Source organism: Alosa alosa, chromosome 23 (assembly GCF_017589495.1).
Source record: "Alosa alosa isolate M-15738 ecotype Scorff River chromosome 23, AALO_Geno_1.1, whole genome shotgun sequence".
Taxonomy (NCBI): domain Eukaryota; kingdom Metazoa; phylum Chordata; class Actinopteri; order Clupeiformes; family Clupeidae; genus Alosa; species Alosa alosa.
In genome coordinates, this window is record NC_063211.1 from 3,896,632 (window position 1) to 3,915,520 (window position 18,889).

The window sequence follows — 18,889 nt, forward strand, 5'->3', positions numbered from 1 at the left end:
AACTGACATAATAAGTTGCTTTAGATAGAAGCCTCTGCTAAATGAATACATGTAAATGTTATTAGTGGTTTTGTTAATAAATTATTGGTAAACTATTAAGAATGCTTTTGCATTAGTTGAGTCTGGAGGTGATGAGGGCATGGATGAGTGTTTTAGCTGCGCCGATGAACTTGTAGGGTCAGAGGTGGGCAATGTTTTAGAGGCAGAAGAGAGCATTTTTGTGATGTGGTTGAAATAGGGTAGGAAGGAGAAGGCGGGGTCAAAGAGGATTCAAAGGTTTGAAACGTGGGTGGTTTTGTAGCTGACGATAAGCTTCTTGAATACGTTTATCATAATGCCACCCCACTAAAGCTCTGCCTGCTCTTTTTATGATAATGTCTTCATTCCTAGCTTGTTGGCTTTTACAAAGACTATTTGATAGCCACCCCCACCTTGGGGCAGCCGTGGGCTACTGGTTAGCACTTCGGACTTGTAACCGGTTGCCGGTTCGAACCCCAACCAGGAGGCACGCCTGAAGTTGAGCAAGGCACCTAACCCCTCACTGCTCCCCGAGCGCCGCCGTTGTTGCAGGCAGCTCACTGCGCCGGGATTAGTGTGTGCTTCACCTCACTGTGTGCTGAGTGTGTTTCACTAATTTACGGATTGGGATAAACGCAGAAACCAAATTTCCCTCACAGGATCAAAAGAGTATATATACTATACTATACTATACCTCCTCATAAGCACCATCTGACTCCTTGATGCACAGCCTTACATGAGTTTCAGTGGAATGGTAGCATAACTTCTGTATACTATGTTATGCTATTCTACCATTGTAGCACAACTTCTACCGTGATTCCATGTGTTATATTTGTGTATGTAATATTATATATATATATATAATATTATATATATATATATAATATTACATACACATATACTGTATATGTGTGTGTGTGTGTGTGTGTAATATTTATGTAGTATATCTCAAATGGTTAACTGATTATTTGACTATCCATGTACACCCCTACTATAAAACAAAGAATGTCTGTATGTGCTTCTGTCTTCTGTCTTCTCTCTCTAACTACCTTCACACGTTTGCTAAGGACACAAGTAAGAGCAGTGTTGAATTTGTTTGGATGTAAAAAGCAAAAGAAATCGTAAAACATATCTGACCTCAACAATATGATGACCCTCTCTGGATGTGGTGTGCCTGCTGACAGGAAAACATTTAGCTGATCTTGACCTCAACAATATGTGTCTTGGAGTGCTCCGAGCATAGCCCTAGCACATTGACACCATTTGTAAATTCGGAATGCTGTTGGAATTGTTGTTTGTTTATTCAGAGTGTCACGCTCTCAGAACATTTTCAGCGTAGCCAACTCTGGCCCATTACAGCCAAGAGGCAGACCAAAAGAGTGTGATGTCAATTTAGCTGGAAAAAGTAACAAAAACAAGGAAAAAGTGACATACATTTTTGGAAAAGTTCGGCAGTTGCAGACTTGTAAACAGATTACATACTGTTCAATGATGAGTCATTCAACAATGACCCGATTTAGAAACTGGTAGGACTGGGATAGTTCACTGTTATACTTATATATTAAATAGTTATAATTCCAAAACAATATGCAGTATTTCCAAGCTTTTCTTGTGTCCCATTCTATACGTTTTTTTTTTAGTAATTGCCTTTTAGGAATTGAATGTTATATAGTATCTAACATTCAGGTCTCTACTCAAATCTTCCTGGTCGCTGATGTCATTGTTTTTGACGTGGTTGTTTTCTTTTGCAGGGAGCATCCAATTGGTGACAAGGGTTTCCAGTGCTACATCCGGCAGCAGTCCGAAAGCTCCACCTACTCAATCTGACCCCATTGGTGTTGAGTAGCGCATCATTTCCTGTAGCTACATGGACTGAAATCATTATCTGTGACAAACTAAGAGAGCGGAAAAACAAAGAACTCAATGATGTGTTAGCTCATACTACAAAACGAATCAAGGTCAAATGTGTCAAACCCCACGCACTTTAAAAAGTTTCATGACTTCAGAAAATAGAGCAAGGTCAATCTCTCTTTTTTATTGTATGTAATAATCAGTGTGCTATGCCATTTGGTTCACCATTTTCATAGCATTGCCAGTACTTTGGTTAAAGACACTTTCAGAATTTGAAAGCATTCTTGTGAACCTTCTGGGCTGCGTTTCCCAAAACCTTCTTGATGCTACGTCATTCGTAAGCTATAGTTTAAACTGGACCTGAACGTTTCAAGGTGTTTTTTTTTTTAATATTCCTTGTTAAGTATATCTTCAGTAAGAGATACTTAAGTAAGGTCGGTCTGGACCACACTTAGCTTTACCTCAAGATGAATTTCTAATAAAACAAACCTTTTACAGCCTAAAAAAGTTGTGAAGGAGTCTGGGAATATGCACTGTACTGTACTACAAGGCCAAGATATGTGTAGCATTGCCTTTTGTGCATTATGAAACAAAAACAAAAATACATTTATATAAATACTGTAAGTTAGTTGTTAATGTGTAATCCGTCGCTAATACAAATAATTTGTAGAATTTAAGTACCATCTGATCTACAGCCGTTCTTAGGTGGGGACTTTTTAAAATGTTGACTTATTTTTTTAAATTTTGACTATGCATAGTATTTTTCTTGCTGATGCTCTTTCCAATAATGATTATTTGTGCTCCATTCTGAGATAACCTACTCGTTCTACGCATGCTCAAACCTATGTGAAGGACAGCAATCTTTTCTAGAATCATGGATTCAGCCCCCTAAAGTATGCTTAAGATGGTATCTCTTTGAAAGAACTATTAAGAGATAGAGATAGGAAACAAAGAAGTACACAGCGTATGTTTCTGGTTTCAGGTCTTTGTGAAATGCTAAAAGACATGGTTGTGGGAAACGCAGCTGTGATTAATATCTTGGGTCCAAAACATTGAGCCTAAAATGAGCTGTGTTCATTTGCTCAGGTGGACTTTCTATTCTGTTGTACATGTTTGTGTGCAGTGGCCAAAGTCAAGCCATACCATCTTATGCCATTTTTATGACACAAACCTGTGAATTGATAGATGGCTTAAAAAGATGGCTCTTCATGGATATGAATAGCTCAGGCAATTATTTTTCTACAACCAGCTTCCTGGGGTTAAATGTGTTTTGTTTTTTCTAATTCCTGTACTCATTTTGTTCTTGTGTGCAATCATGTTTTAAGCAATGCATTTTCTTATCTTTGTGTATGGGAAGTTGTTACGTATTTCTAATGATAAAATGAAGCATGTGTATGAGTGAGTGTGTGTGTGTGTGTGTGTGTGTGTGAACACCTTGTTATATACAGTATATTGGCAGTCAGGATTTTTCAGTGTTAAGGGATGATGAGTGAAAGTTCTTTGTGGCATCAATATCAATAACATTTTTAAACTTCCCATGTTATTTTTCTTACAATTCAAGAAACCTCTTTGTAAAGTTTTGTTTTAACCTTTTTAAATTTGGTTTGAGTGAATATGACACCTTAATATCCTTCTGAAATCCCTGACTTTAAAATACATACTGTAGGAAAAGGCTAAATTCCCTTGTGCCCATGAAGTAATGCCACAGTATTTATTTTTATAAAATGTTTTTCTTTTTTTATGAAATTGTATGAATATGCCAATTGTCTTGAGATGCACAGTGATTTGTTTGTTTGTTTGTTTGTGCATGTGGTTGTGTATCAGTCTAAATTGACAAAAAATAACATTGTTATCGATAGCCTACCTTTAAATGGGAGGCTTTTTCCAAACACAACTTATCAACAGAAACTATTGTATTTTGTATAACTTTATTAAGATGTAATATGTACAGGAACAAAAATTGAAGTCAAAATGGGTGTAATTTTGTCTGAATGAAGGAACTTGTGTTATCAACTCTGGTCCTGTGTGGTCATTTCTGCTGAAACTTTTATTCACTGCAGTCTTCACATTTATTTAACTTTTTCCTGATGCATTGGCTGTGTTTGGTCAATATATATATAGAAAAAGATTAACCACACTACAAAAATTGTATACTTTCTGTTTGATTAGCAGAGGTTGGAAACCCTGCTACCACAAATTTGTGGTAGGACTTTTACTTTCTGAAGTGAGGTTTCCCCTCATTGTTTGTTAGCAGGGTACCAGACTTTTTGGCCCACTGTTCATTGACTCCCTTTTAGCGATAGCCTAGCTATAGGATAACTGTCTAACCCACTTCTAATGAATTATGCTAAGAAACATTAAAACAATAATGGGTGACATGGGCCTACTTAATGTCAAATACTCTCTCTCTTGCTCTCTCTCGCTCACACACACACAGACCTAGAACAGAAGAAATATGTGCCTATGTTTACTTTATACAAAAAATGTGTATATTACTTTATTACAAAATTAAGCAGGACAGCAAGTAGACTATGCCATACAGTAACTATGTTGTAGTGCCAATTATAAAGTTTTCCAGCTGAGTAATCATCAGATTTCAGATAAGTATTTTCCCCCACTTAAACTAAATGACATCTCTGTAGCCCTAAAATCAGGCTAACTTACAAACACATTTGGCAACAGCTTAGGGTAGATTGCAACATAGTTGGTAAAAGCATACATTTTGTGACATTCCCCAGAACTCAGAGTACAAACTACAAAGGACAGTAGTTTGCCAGGGAGGGAATGACAATTGGTAGTGCTAAGTGTGTTTTTTTTCTTGACCATGCCATCAAAACAACTTTAATGGTGCTACCAAAATTCATGCAACAAATAATTAATTTACTGCATTAACCGACGCAGAGTAGTTAGGCACATGTTAGAAAGGTTAAAGGCTAATAGTGAGAACTGACAGGAATATAACCAAATATGGGTCCTCCGCTGATGAGGTGAACTGCACACTTCCAGTGCACCCCCGGGACGCCCCCCGCACATTTCTTGTCATCTTCAATTAGTGTCAACAAACGTGAACAACAAAACACATTCAGAATGGTGATGACGTTGGCTATAGCCTAATTCCTGCACCACAGTAGGCCATTCTGCAAGGCATGGGGACGTTTCACTTGTGATTCACATCAATTGGGATTCGGATTTGTGATTCATGAGTTCTTTGTTAATGACAGACAACGTTCAAAAAATGGGGTTGATGGAGCATTTCCCAACTGCATCCCTGTGTTTCCCTGAAATGTTGTTGTTATGATTAATAGTTAATAACTTCCAGTTCAAATACTTTCGAATTAGAGTCGTCGCATAGCCTATGTGTTAACTGCGTGATGCAGTTCGGTTAGTGTGTGCGTGTAAGCGCTCCCTTTGTTGACTTGCTCTGGCTTGCTGCGTTCCCTGGCGCTCCCCCTACTCCATTCGCCCAAACGAAGAAATTTTCCGGAGGAATAAACTTTTATAACAAAGCTGAGCCTAGCAGCCCGAGAGGCAGTAGCCCCAAGACCTACTTCAACTTGAACGACTTGAGTATGTGGAGGAAAAAAACAGCCCTAGGGGAGTCTGCAGCATGCCTCGTACTTCTCGCAGTACTCTGCGATGCCCATCGATGTAAGTATTGCTAGAGCTCACATCCCGACCTTTTGTCCAAACTGAGTCGGGGAAGTCCGTCCGTAGTTTTAGACTCCAAAGCCCTGATTTATTTGCCATCGTAGCCTACATGTGGGCATATATGAATAGTCTACTGAAATAATATGATACATATGAACTACGTCCTGTGCTTTGTTGCGCAAAACGTCGAAATGCGTTTCTTCATTGCGTGTTAAATAAGCGAGGTATTTGTATTTACCTTTTGAAATATAACCCAAACAAATTCAGACGTGAATAACAGTGTCCTAAGTAACTTTGTTATTTACACTGATGTAGTGTCCGGTTGTATATGAGGTCTGGCGAGAGAATTGCAATGTCTATAGTTATGTGCTCGCTTTAAATAGCCTTGAGCCAACACGTGGGGACGTTAATCCTTGCGTAAAAACAACTGGCTCTCACGGTGGATGCGTATAATCGGGTTAAATCGAGATACTCAGGTGATAAAATGAGACTCCATAACGGTACAAAGTGAGATCATCTGGGGTTGGTTTTGGTTCGACCTAGCCAGTCAGGTTCCAGTCACGAGCTGACCACATGCATTCTGTCATAACCGGGTTAAACTTGTAGTCCATTCTGTTATTTTAATCTAGGGCTAATCGAGGTAAAAAAAAAAATCAGTGACAAAAAGTGCAATAGCTGATTGCTCTGAACACAGTGGATGTTGGCTATGGCTACCAAACATAAAAATGGAATCGGCTACAAACGTGAATATAGACCGGGTTTGTTTGCCAATATTTTTAGCCCACAGCCTACTACTTGTGCAACAGCTATTGACCCTCAGTTCTGGCACTTTCACTCACTGCACTCTTTCACTTTCTAGCGCTCTCTCTCTCTCGCACGCACACTCACACACACACACACACACACACACACCCTCACCCTGCCACAGTGTACAGTGTACTGAATATATGATAGACCACGTGTAGGGGCATATCTATGCAGGTTGTTCTTATTGCATTATCTTGCTCATATAAGTCTGTCGTTTTTTAATGTGAATATATGACTTTCTAGTCTTGACACAGAGTAAAGCTTCCCAGTTTCTGCTGCGTCACCGACGGGCGAACACCCTCTTTGAGGAGAGCAAGAAGGGTAACCTGGAGAGGGAGTGCATCGAGGAGCTTTGCAACAAAGAGGAAGCAAGAGAAATTTTTGAGAACTACCCTGAAACCGTGAGTCACCTTCTTATGTGTTGTGGGGAAACTCACCCAATTACTGTAACTATCTGTACTATATAATTATCTTATACTGTAATTATCTGTAACCATCTTTTTTCATGTTTTATGCTTGATATTCCTGCCAGTATTAATTTGTTCCATGGGAGAAGTACTTCAGTATTTTGTCAATTTTGGTCTTAAAGGAACCGTATGTAAAAAATGTATTTCAATTAATCATAAAATTGCCCTGATATGTCACTAGACATTAAGAAATCATGTTCATTTCAAATACTTATATCACTGACAACAGTAGTCTGGCCAGGATATTGTCATTTAAAAAGTGAAGTTGCAGCCCTCAACTGATGTTGATGTTGTCATGTTGTGTATTTACCTAATGCGCCACCCTCCACCTATCTACTAATCACAAAGTCAGTCGATTGCCAACTCTGCCAGTCAGAGGGGAGGGGAAGGGGATACACCGCTCTACAGTAATTTGAAAGTGATTGTAGTACCAGTTTTGGCCACAATCTTACATATGGTTCCTTTAAATCACAGCTATATGCTAGCTATAACTATATAGCTATAACTATAAAAACTCAACATCTAAAGCAAAACCGCATTATATTAATCAAAATATCTGTATCAAAACATCAGTCTCTCTACAGGCATTGGTGAACCCAATCTAAGTTAGTGCTAAGTCTAAGTGTGCCCAATCTAACTCAGTTAGTACAAGTGTGCCCAATCTAACTCAGTTACTGCAAGTGAGCTAAAGGCCCATTTCACCTGGGCCCTTCCATTGCTGCACACACAGTCAGGCAGTGTATATAAGTAAAATAAAAATAAAAAAAACTTTTACACGTGTTGTTTGGGCCACATTGTCAGGCTATGGTTACTAGGGACTACCTTGCTTTGTTTGTTCCATTTCAGCCCACGCCTCTGCACAGTTATCTGGAAGTGTGCAGTGTGGTTGTTAAGTTTAGAACTCTTTAAATTCCATGGCAAACACAAGGCCGTGATACAAGGTTAAAATGGAAAAGCATCACACAATGACAGTGGGACACTGGAGAAGTAGCAAAAAAAAGCTTCTGCTTCCTCATCATCTCTTCTCACCAAACTTGACCTTTGACACAATGTATCACCAAAGTATTTTTTTTTGGCCATTTCAGATAAAGCACACATTGGTCTAAATTGGTCATCTCACAGGACAGTTATCATGCTCTGCTGTTCTGTGCATTGGTTGATGTGACCAGTTACTAGTGACCCTAAATGGCAAATGATGAAGTTCAAAATAAAACTGAGTATTTTTTCTTCTAACTTTTTTTCTTGTTTGTTTTTTGTAGGAGTACTTCTATCCAAAGTATATTGGTAAGTCTACCATTTTCCTCTGTCATTTTTAGTTTTAACTGTAACTCTATTTTGGTATCAGACCACTGATGGCTGACTTTAAGAGATTCTTGAATATAGAGAGGGTTACTGCGGTAGCATTTGGTCGGTCATTCCACTATTATCAAATGAGAATAGTCTGGATTACCATGTGTGTAGTGATAGACAACATCCCTTTGAGGAACACAGCATCTCATGAGTAGCATAAGCTTTTATGGCAGCGTTCAAGTAAACAGGTGCAGACCCAGAAGTCACTTGTAGGTAACCATGAGTCTAGTGATATGGATTATATACAGTATGGATGGCTATGATTAGCCAGTGGAGTACAATGAGCTGTAGGCTAACAGGTGCCCTTTTGGGTTGATTGAAAACCAAACAGGCTACCGCCATCTGTAAGGGTAAGGGTTTAACTGCACAAGCCGGTAGGTCCGCTAGAGGGGCCTAACAGTAGTCAAAGTGAGCGATAACCATGACCTGTACCAGGAGTTGCCTTGCTCAAGGGCACCTCATCCGTGGATGTGGGAGAGTGTTGTTTAATCACTCATCACTCCTCCCACACATATTTTTCCTACTAGTTACAAGTCTGATTCCCTAACCAGTAGACCAACGGATGCCCCACGTAATTGTTTTAATTATACTATTAAACACCATTATTCCATCCGTGCCATGTATGAAACTACTCAGTCGTGGGGCCCAATGAATCAGAATCAGCTTTAATCCAGAAGAAGAATGAATAAAAGAAATGGATTCCTATGTATAACCAGAGATTTTCTAATGAGGAGACACAGCACTCAAAAAATCCTCCATAGAAATGCATAGGGCTAGTTTGTAACGCCAATATGGCCGTTGTCTACACATATCCCGCCTCTTCCTCGGCAAAACGTTGACATGTGAATACATTGAGCCAATCATGTGGTGTGATGTGAATACATTGAGCCAATCATATGGTGTGTTGTGAAGACATCGTGCCAATCATGTGTTGTGAACTCGCCGCTAGAGCAAGATTGGTGTCGTGAAGCCTTGCGCACGCGCATTTCTGCCGAATAGGGTTAGGGTGCACCCTAAAAAAAGCATTGCAATATGGCCGCCGAGTGGAGGTACTTGCCTAAAAGGACTTTGGTATAACTCATCCCTTGTATTAACGTCACAGCTGAAGAAATGTTGCAAAATCAATGGGTAAACCTCGCTTAGAGGGAAAATTGTGATACAAGCACACTATGTTGCAAAACCAATACTTTACTTTTTTCCTTGCCACAAGACAGGACACAGACATTGGATTGTGTACAACACCTTGAGACAGTATCAATTTTGCTTTCACATCTATTCATTTAGCATATTCGTTTATCCAAAGCGACCACTTACATATGTCAATTATATTACAAGGGCCATTGTCCCCGGAGCAACATGGGGTTAAGTGCCTTGCTCAAGGCCACAATGGTGGAAGCTGGGAATTGAACCCACAACTTTTCTGGCTACGGCATGCTAGCCCAGCTTCTTAACCACTAGGCTACCACCACCCAACATTAGACAGCTTCCTTGTTGTTACAAAATAACATGTTTTATTCGAGCTCTGTAGCTTTCAATCATTAAGTGGCGTCACTAATTATGTCAGACTCTACATTACAGTGTGTCTCGGATCGCACCGTGTGGGAATCAACACGCAGGACTTCAACCCCAGCGTCCCACAAGATCTTCGGACTTGTGTAAAAGGTGCGTCTCCATAGTGATTGGGTGTGTGTAGATTTGAAGTGTTTTTTGTCTGTGCTGCTCAAGGACACATAAGATGAGGCTTTAGTTAGGGCTCAAAGACACATAACATTAGACTTTAGTTAGGGCTCGAGGACACATAATGTGAGACTTAAGTTAGGGCTCAAAGACACATAACGTGAGGCTTTAGTTAGGGCTACACAATTCATAGATTTTTATTAGAAATCGGAATTTGAACTAAAAATGCAATCAGATATTTTCCCCAAATGGTGCAGTCCTATTTGTAGTGTACATATTTGGTGTGTACATTTGAACTTATGTTTTATGTATGCATGGTTGTGTCTGTGTGGAATGTGTGCTTGTCTTTCTGCAGAGATTAGTGACCAGTGCTTGCCGATGCCATGTTATCACGATGGTACAGAGCGTTGTGTCGATGGCCAGGGCGCCTTCACATGTGTGTGTAAACCTGGTTGGAAGGGCCCTCGCTGTGAGGATGGTGAGTATATTTGAAAATAAGATACTCATCTGTTCATAAAATGTATGTTCATTAGTTATTTACCTTACCTTACCTAGCTATCCTACTACACTGTGAAGATTAGTGCACTTAACGTATCTCAGTCAGGTCATGTTATTGCTGTCACCGAATTATGTGAACTTGTCGTCTGCAGTCTTATAGACACTACACATTGACGTAACTCAGTTAATGTGTAATAAAAATAAAGATGACTTGACTGGTGTATTTAACTTCCTGGGCCCTGATTTGCTTTCCTTCTGGGACCATGTCTACATGTGATATCTTGATCATACTAGATGTGTACAGTGCCACTGCCCAAGTCCAAATGAACCGTGCCCTAGTCCACCTCTTCAAGAAGGCCAAAAGACGTACAGTATAAGCGCACTGTGCCTGGGTATGGTGTGAAACGATCACACTAGTCAAACAAAGTGGACTTTAGGGGTCGAGCATACTCAGGCATGGTATGGTTGGTATAGTGTGAGTACGCCCTTAGTGTGGAAAGGCAGGTGAGGTGATGAGCTAGGGCTTAACCTTCTAGGCTCTCAACCTTCTAAGGCATACCAAAGGTCAAACCAAAATGCCAAGGCACACCAACTCTCACTTTGATGTATTACACACATAATATAAGTATACAATATAGGCTATAACAGGGGTGTTCATTTTATACAATATAGGCTATAAATAATAATAATAATAATAATTATTATTATAATAATACATTTGATTTAAAACACCTTTCAGGACACCCAAGGTCGCTTCACAGAAAACAAATAGAAGAAAAAATATTAAAAAAAGAGAAAAATTATCAAAAATATATAGTCCATTTAGCCATATCATAGTCCATAGGCTAGTCTGAAGAGATTTTTCTGAAGAGAGGTTTTCAGTTTCTTTTTTAAACTGGGCAGTGGATTCACACTGCCTGATGTCATTTGGAAGTGAGTTCCATAGCTTTAGGGCTGTGTGGGAGAACACTCTCTCTCCCATGGTGCTGAGGTTCATCTTGGCCACCTTGAGCAGACCAGCTGATGAGGATCGCAGCGAGCGTGATGGGGTGTAGCTCTCCAGGAGGTCAGTGATATAATTGGGAGCAAGGTTATGCAGGGCCTTACTGTATATGTCAACAGTAGGATCTTAAACTGGACTCTCTGGGTAACTGGTAACCAGTGTAGATGCAACTGTACAGGTGTTATATGGCTTGTGGACTTTGTGCCTGTTACTATCCTGGCTGCAGAGTTCTGAAATATTTGGAGGTGGTGGAGTGATTTATGTGGAATGCCAGAGAAGATGGAGTTGCAGTAATCAATGCGGGATGTAACATAGGCGTTTACAAGTACTTCTGCACTCTGCTGACTGAGGGAGGGCCGCAGTCTTGCGATGTTGCGCAGATGGAAAAAGGCGCTGCGAGACACACTGTTAATATGGGCAGTGAATGTCTAGTATAACACCAAGACTCTTCACCTTGGTGGAGCAGGCAATGTTGGAGCCATCTACAGATAGGGAGAGTCTGTTTTCCATTTTTGCCAGCGTTGTTTTTGAGCCAACAACAAATATTCAAACTTCTTACTGTTCAGTTGTAGTTGTTAGTCATCCACAGATTGATATCGTGCAGACAGGCAGTCATCGCAGCAGGAGGAAGGAAGGCAGTCGGTTTGGTGGACATATAAAGCTGGGTGTCATCAGCATAGCAGTGAGACCATGTTGCCTCAGGATATTTCCCAGTGGGAGGAGGTAGATGATGAAGAGCAGGGGCCCCAGAACAGACCCCTGTGGCACTCCCTTCGTGACAGCAGCACTCTCCGACTTGTGGTCCAAAATCTGGACAAGCTGTGTCCTGCCAGAGAGGTAGGAGGTGACCCACTGATGAACACTGCCCTGCACTCCAATGCTGGTAAGATGCCCCAGAAGCAGCCGATGGGATATGGTGTCAAAAGCTGCACTCAGGTCAAGGAGGATTAGGATGGAAATGAGTCCAGCATCAGCTGTGCAGAGGAGGTCATTTGTTACCTTCACCAAGGCAGTCTCTGTGCTGTGCTTCGGTCGAAATCCAGACTGAAATGGCTCAAAGAGATCATTGTCCTTCAAATGATCCTGGAGTTGAGATGCCACCACCCTCTCCATCATTTTTGAAATTAATGGTAAATTGGAGATGGGTCGGTAGTTGTTGAGGTCATCATGGTTCAGCCCAGGTTTTTCAGGGTTGGTCTGACAATAGCAGTCTTCGACGAAGGAGAGATTTGACCAGTGATGAGCGAGGTGTTAATTATTGATGTTATCATTGGGATGATGGATGGTAGGCACACCTTGACCAGGCTTGTCGGAACAGGGTCAAACTGACAGGTGGAGGAGTTGCACTTGGTGATGAGACCAGAGATGTAACTTTCAGCAGGGAGAGTGAATTCACTAAGTGCACTTATTGTAGGTGAGCCCAACTCAATCAAAGAGCATGGTTGTTTCAGCTTAGTAATTTAACACTCCAATTGCTGATGGATTGCCTTAATTTTTGTGTGAAAAAAGTTCAAGAAGGCTGAGCAGCGTTCAACAGATGCATTCTTATAGATGGTACTATCAGGTGGTTTGAGGAGGCCATTCACAGTGGAAAAGAGAGCCCTGGTGTTTCCTTCTCCCTCATTGATGATCCTTGCATAGTATGAGCTGGTTAGGTGCCTTGCTCAAGGGCACTTCAGCCGTGCCTACTGGTCGGGGTTCGAACCGGTAACCCTCCGGTTACAAGTCCGAAGCGCTAACCAGTAGGCCACAGCTGCCCCATGGCTAATCCAGAGTTCCCAGCGGGATGCAGTTTGTTTGTTTGTTTAATATTAAGTTAACCTTGCTTGTTGTGAGTCTGTAATAAAGTTGCTGATCAAAGGAGCTTTGTTGGAGATAGATCTGATGTTGCAAATATAACTATATAACTATTAAACTTAGCTAAACTACTATAGTTAAAAATCTAACAAAATGTTCAATGCATTCGTGATAAGCCAGATGGAGCGGCGTTAGACTCGCCAGCGTCCCCGTTACTCTACAACAGGGGTGTTCATTCTTATACAATATAGGCTATAACAGGGGTGTTCATTCTTATACAATATAGGCTATAACAGGGGTGTTCATTCTTATACAATATAGGCTATAACAGGGGTGTTCATTCTTATGCCCATACAGAGTGTTTATGGACTGAGACCACATCGATGGGCATATCCTCACATGTTGTTGACTAATCTGCTTAACAGATCTAGGCCTATATAATAGTCTATTAGGCTTCTTTATAACGTATAAGTATATATAGTATATATATCTTTTTGATCCCATGAGGGAAATTTGGTCTCTCCAATTATCCCAATCCGTGAATTAGTGAAACACACTCAGCACGCAGTGAACACACAGTGAGGTGAAGCACACACTAATCCCGGTGCAGTGAGCTGCCTGCAACAGCCGCGCTCGGGGAGCAGTGAGGGGTTACGTGCCTACTGGTCGGGGTTCGAACCGGCAACCCTCTGGTTACAAGTCCTAACCAGTAGGCCACGGCTGCCCCCATTTTATAACAGCCACTTTATTACTATCTAAATCTGTTTTGATTGAAATTGCCCTCTAGCCATTTCATAAGCCTGTACAAACATGCATTGGGTTCCTCAAAATAACACCTCACACCTCACTTTTCCTCACAGCACACCAGTGTGTCTTGGTACTCTGATTGAGAACCACTGAGCTTGGTATATATAGGTCCTTGAAACCAGCACCCCTAATTTTGGGTGAAATTGACAAGCAAGTATATATTTCTTGAATTATTATTCACATATTTTGTTTTAAAAGAAGTGCATTGCTTTATTCATCTCTAGACATCAATGAATGCAGTGATCCAGAGTTCCCAGCGGGATGCAATCAGAAGTGTTATAACTTCCCTGGCAGCTATCGTTGTCTGTGTGAAGTTGGTTATTACGCCAACGACAACAGCGACACAATTTGTAAAGGTGAGTAAGCAGCATATTATTCAGCTCTGGGTATTTGCCATAGCATCTGTACATTTCTGTCTGAATTGTTGTCTGAATTTGTTAGTGTGTTTTTCATGTGGAGGTCACACAGCAGCTTTTTTTGGGGAAATTCACTTATTTGCCAGTTAGTTAAGAACAGGGATGTAGTGGAGGCTAAACGCAAGTAAACACAGTTTATCCACTTCTTATTAGAGTTTATCCATCTCTCAAAAGAGTTTATTCACCAACTGCAACGTTTAACATTAAAGATCACACTGTATTATCCACATTCACAATATGTCAACTCATCAACACTCTAGGAACCATTTAATACCACTGATATTGTTATAAACTTTGGACAATAACCTCCACCATCACCAAACATGTTCTGAATGCCTTTTTTAAAAATCCAATACTGCATGGCGTAGTCCACCTCACCGTGATCACAGAACTCTTACCCACCTCTTATTTTACCACTACATCACTGGCTAAGAAGATATACATATCCTACTCTTCTCTGTGCGTGCAATGACCCAACCTGATCTCTTAAGCTTAACTTAGCATAATTCACTGGAAGTGGTTTAGGCCAGTTAGCCTATGGTTAGCCTATAGCTAAAAGATGTGTCCCTTTAATATCATCATGCCTCTGGCTGAAACTGGACTGTCTCTGCATCCCACAGTACAAGCTTTAGTAGGCCTAAAACGATCAAATCCAGATTCATACAGTCATAGCCTTTGGATGTGCATTTGTAGCCGATGATAAGTACTTTTACTAGTAATGACACCTACCTGCCTAGCTCTACAGCAGGGGTTCACAAACCCTATTTTGATTCAAAACATTGGCGACACAGGGGGCGCTGTGGTGCAGCAGGCTACCATATACGGGCCCTAGTGCCCACGGGGACCCAGGTTCGAATCCGACCTGCGGCCATTTCCCGATCCCACCCCATCTCTCTCCCACTTGCTTCCTGTCACTCTCCGCTGTCCTGTCCAGATAAAGGCAAAAAGCCCAAAAAATATACTTAAAAAAACAAAAAAACATTGGCGACACCACTCATTCACATGTTGCTAGAGAGAGCTGTAACATCCAGACGAAAGTGGTACTTTGATTTCTTCTCGCACCTTCATGTCATGTGCGCTGTCTAACTTAACAGTAATGAAGGATCAGTTACTTAACTTGGGGGGTTAAAAACATAGGGATTTTAATATATTTTTAATTTAACCCATTTACTCCTAAAATGCCTGCTAAAAACACCTATAGAATCCTATGGCATTCTAAACTAAATAACCTTATTTCCTGAGGGTTTTCTGAAAAAATACTAAGAATTGTCAACGTCTACCAAAACATTAACATCTAAGCCTCTGTAGCACCTAGAAACATGAATTAAAAACCATGCGGCGCTACGCAGCAACCAGCGGGAGATTCAGTGTAGCGCTATGCAGCAACCGGCGGGAGATAGAATGTTGCGTCGTGCAGCATCCGGCGCGTATGGGTTAATTTATGTTTATTTTTATGTACTGTACTGGTCAGTTACCCTGAAAACCCAGTTCTTGCGAAAGCACAATTTGAATTGTCTCTGCGAGACACTCTGGCAATGAATAATGATGCATGTTACTTTTACCCCTTGCATCGCGAGGAACCAATCACATCGTTGTATCTGATATAGGCAGGCCATGATGACAGCGCTGCAACGAATCAGTCAATAAACATTGGTCGTAATGTAGCCAATTGGGTGCAGTGAGATTTTCAAATGCATGCTTGGTGCCGCCCCTTGAGTTGGGCCATTTTCATTATTCGTGGCCAGACCCTTAATCTTTCTAGATTACCAGGGTCTGGATTTTCCAGGCTACTGGTCAGTTGTAAGACGCCCAGTCCCGACCCCAAGGTTGGGAAACGATGCTTTATACTATAAAATATGTCAGTCTGACTGACATATTTTAGTAGGATAAACTTGAATTACTGTATTCATCTGTTTCTGTTATATATTTATTATGTTTTACAAATTGACTGCTCTCTCAAAGAAATTTTGACATGGATTGGGAATGACTTTATGGTAGAAAATGCCATTTGTGCCTCTTTCGTATCAGTTGTTGGAAAAATCAGGATTTTTGTTGTCTCTGTCGATCTCTTCAATGACAAAGTTCGAATGGGATGCCTTTCATGTTGTTATTTGAAATTAAACTTCTTTAAATATTTTTTTTTAAGGGTTCACTTTTGAGAACATAACATGTTGTTTGTCCAAGGAGTGGGTTGAAAGACATGAACATCTGATGGTTATCATAAACTGTTCCCTGTTGGGAGGATTAATACGTGGGATGTTTGGGGTGTATGTGTACATGTGTGCATGCTTGTGCGTGTACCTTGGCGTGATGCCCAGCTGGTTTCGCTCCCACAAAGAAGAGTAATCTGATCGAGGGTTCAGAGGTGGAACATCTGCAGCTGGAATGCTGTTTGTAGGGCCAAAACAACTCATTTCAAGTTTTTAGTCAGCAGTTGACAAGGAAAACAACAGCACACAAACACAAATGCACCAGACTAAGTGGATCTGAGACATTGGTCCATAGCAGTTAACTCATGAAGTCATGCTATTAATTAGTAGACACATTTTGTGGACATTGTGGTTTACTGGTACCAGGGACTCAAGCTTTTGTTGACTTAGCTGAACTTTGTAGTGTTACGCAACTTTGTTTGAAAAACCTCTCAGCGGCCTGATACTTTCCAGTCATCCACTTTTGCTAGTATAAACAAGCTGTCTTTACCATCCATTAAAAACATTGGTGTACTTATTTACCAATATTCATGTCTTGTTGTGTGCTGTTATATAACAGGTCTGGTCAAACTATTTACCAGTATTCATTTTTGATTGGATAAGAGGACATCCCAGGAAATCCACACTCGGACTGTTCACCCCTAGTAATCACTCCGGTGTGATGTGAATGTTCTATTAATTCAAAATGAGAGAGCAGGGATTTCATAACGTCATATTTGACAGTTATTTAGTGAGACATGGAGTAAATAGAGTAGGGTGAATGTTCGATTTAGCATGTGACATATAGATAAGCAAGAAGGCTATACAAATTATTGTGTGCACAAGCACATATAGTCTAAGACTAAGATTGGAACTATTTTTGGTGGGGTGGAGGAGCAACCAATAAAAGAAACGATTGCATTTTGAAAACAAGTTGATGTCTTCAAATTCCATTAGTTGGTTGTAGAACTGTTATAAAAGCAATATGGCACTTGTGATCCTGGGGTTGGTAAGCAATATGAAAAAGCAATATGGCACTCGTGATCATTGGTATGTCCTGGCTGTGTCCTCACCATCCCAACTCTCACTCCTGCCGTGTTGCTTAAATGTTAATATTGTCTTGTTGTGTGCAATTGACCCACATCCTTTTGCATCTGTGTGTCTCCTTCCTCTGTAGATATTGATGAATGTATGCTGTATCCTAGCAGCTGTGCGGAGCCTGCCCAGTGCGTGAACACGCCGGGCATGTATGAATGCAGATGTCCCTCTGGCTTTAAGTACAACTTCACTGCTCGAGAGTGCCAGGGTGAGTCAGAAAGAAAACAACATATAGATAACAACACACGCCTCGTCTGCTCTGATGATAGTAATACCCGTGCTTGTTCCAAATCTTGATAAGTAGATGACAGATAAAAGCCTAAAGCACGCAAATTCTTTCTGACAAAACAAAAAAAGAGAACAATATAACGTATTTTTCTAGGTAACATAACTGCATCAAAGAAATAGATAGCCAGTCAGCACTGATGCGTCTTGATTAGCTGCATAGATTTGATAGAGAAAGCCAATACATTGCAACCTGCTTGCAGCACAGTCTATGTCTATGACTACACCAGCCGAGGAACTTCATTTAGTCCACCACTAATGAACCTGATCTAGGATCAGGAACTTCATTTAGTCCACCACTAATGAACCTGATCTAGGATCAGGAACTTCATTTAGTCCACCACTAATGAACCTGATCTAGGATCAGTAAAGCCTTCATTTAGTCCACCACTAATGAACCTGATCTAGGATCAGGAACTTCATTTAGTCCACCACTAATGAACCTGATCTAGGATCAGGAACTTCATTTAGTCCACCACTAATGAACCTGATCTAGGATCAGTAAAGCCTCATTTAGTCCACCACTAATGAACCTGATCTAGGATCAGGAACTTCATTTAGTCCACCACTAATGAACCTGATCTAGGATCAGGAACTTCATTTAGTCCACCACTAATGAACCTGATCTAGGATCAGGAACTTCATTTAGTCCACCACTAATGAACCTGATCTAGGATCAGGAACTTCATTTAGTCCACCACTAATGAACCTGATCTAGGATCAGTAAAGCCTTCATTTAGTCCACCACTAATGAACCTGATCTAGGATCAGTAACTTCATTTAGTCCACCACTAATGAACCTGATCTAGGATCAGTAACTTCATTTAGTCCACCACTAATGAACCTGATCTAGGATCAGTAAAGCCTTCATTTAGTCCACCACTAATGAACCTGATCTAGGATCAGGAACTTCATTTAGTCCACCACTAATGAACCTGATCTAGGATCAGGAACTTCATTTAGTCCACCACTAATGAA

General features: G+C 40.7%; 2 protein-coding genes across 3 annotated transcripts in view; both read left to right on the forward strand.

Moving 5' to 3' along the window:
- rasa3 (RAS p21 protein activator 3) overlaps positions 1-3,882 on the forward strand; it is a 42,387-nt gene extending 38,505 nt beyond the window's left edge. For both annotated transcript variants that reach the window (XM_048234818.1, XM_048234817.1), the window contains exon 24: positions 1,770-3,882. In XM_048234818.1, the coding sequence (XP_048090775.1) occupies positions 1,770-1,787 (18 nt within the window). In that variant the 3' untranslated portion in view covers positions 1,788-3,882. The remainder of the gene's footprint in view (positions 1-1,769) is intronic.
- A 1,282-nt stretch (positions 3,883-5,164) lies between these two features.
- The window catches only part of pros1 (protein S), a 24,733-nt gene continuing 11,008 nt past the window's right edge, over positions 5,165-18,889 (forward strand). The window contains exons 1-7 of the mRNA XM_048235425.1: positions 5,165-5,517; positions 6,568-6,725; positions 8,051-8,075; positions 9,720-9,803; positions 10,174-10,296; positions 14,148-14,279; positions 17,706-17,834. Coding sequence (XP_048091382.1) covers positions 5,439-5,517; positions 6,568-6,725; positions 8,051-8,075; positions 9,720-9,803; positions 10,174-10,296; positions 14,148-14,279; positions 17,706-17,834 — 730 coding nt within the window. The 5' untranslated portion in view covers positions 5,165-5,438. The remainder of the gene's footprint in view (positions 5,518-6,567; positions 6,726-8,050; positions 8,076-9,719; positions 9,804-10,173; positions 10,297-14,147; positions 14,280-17,705; positions 17,835-18,889) is intronic.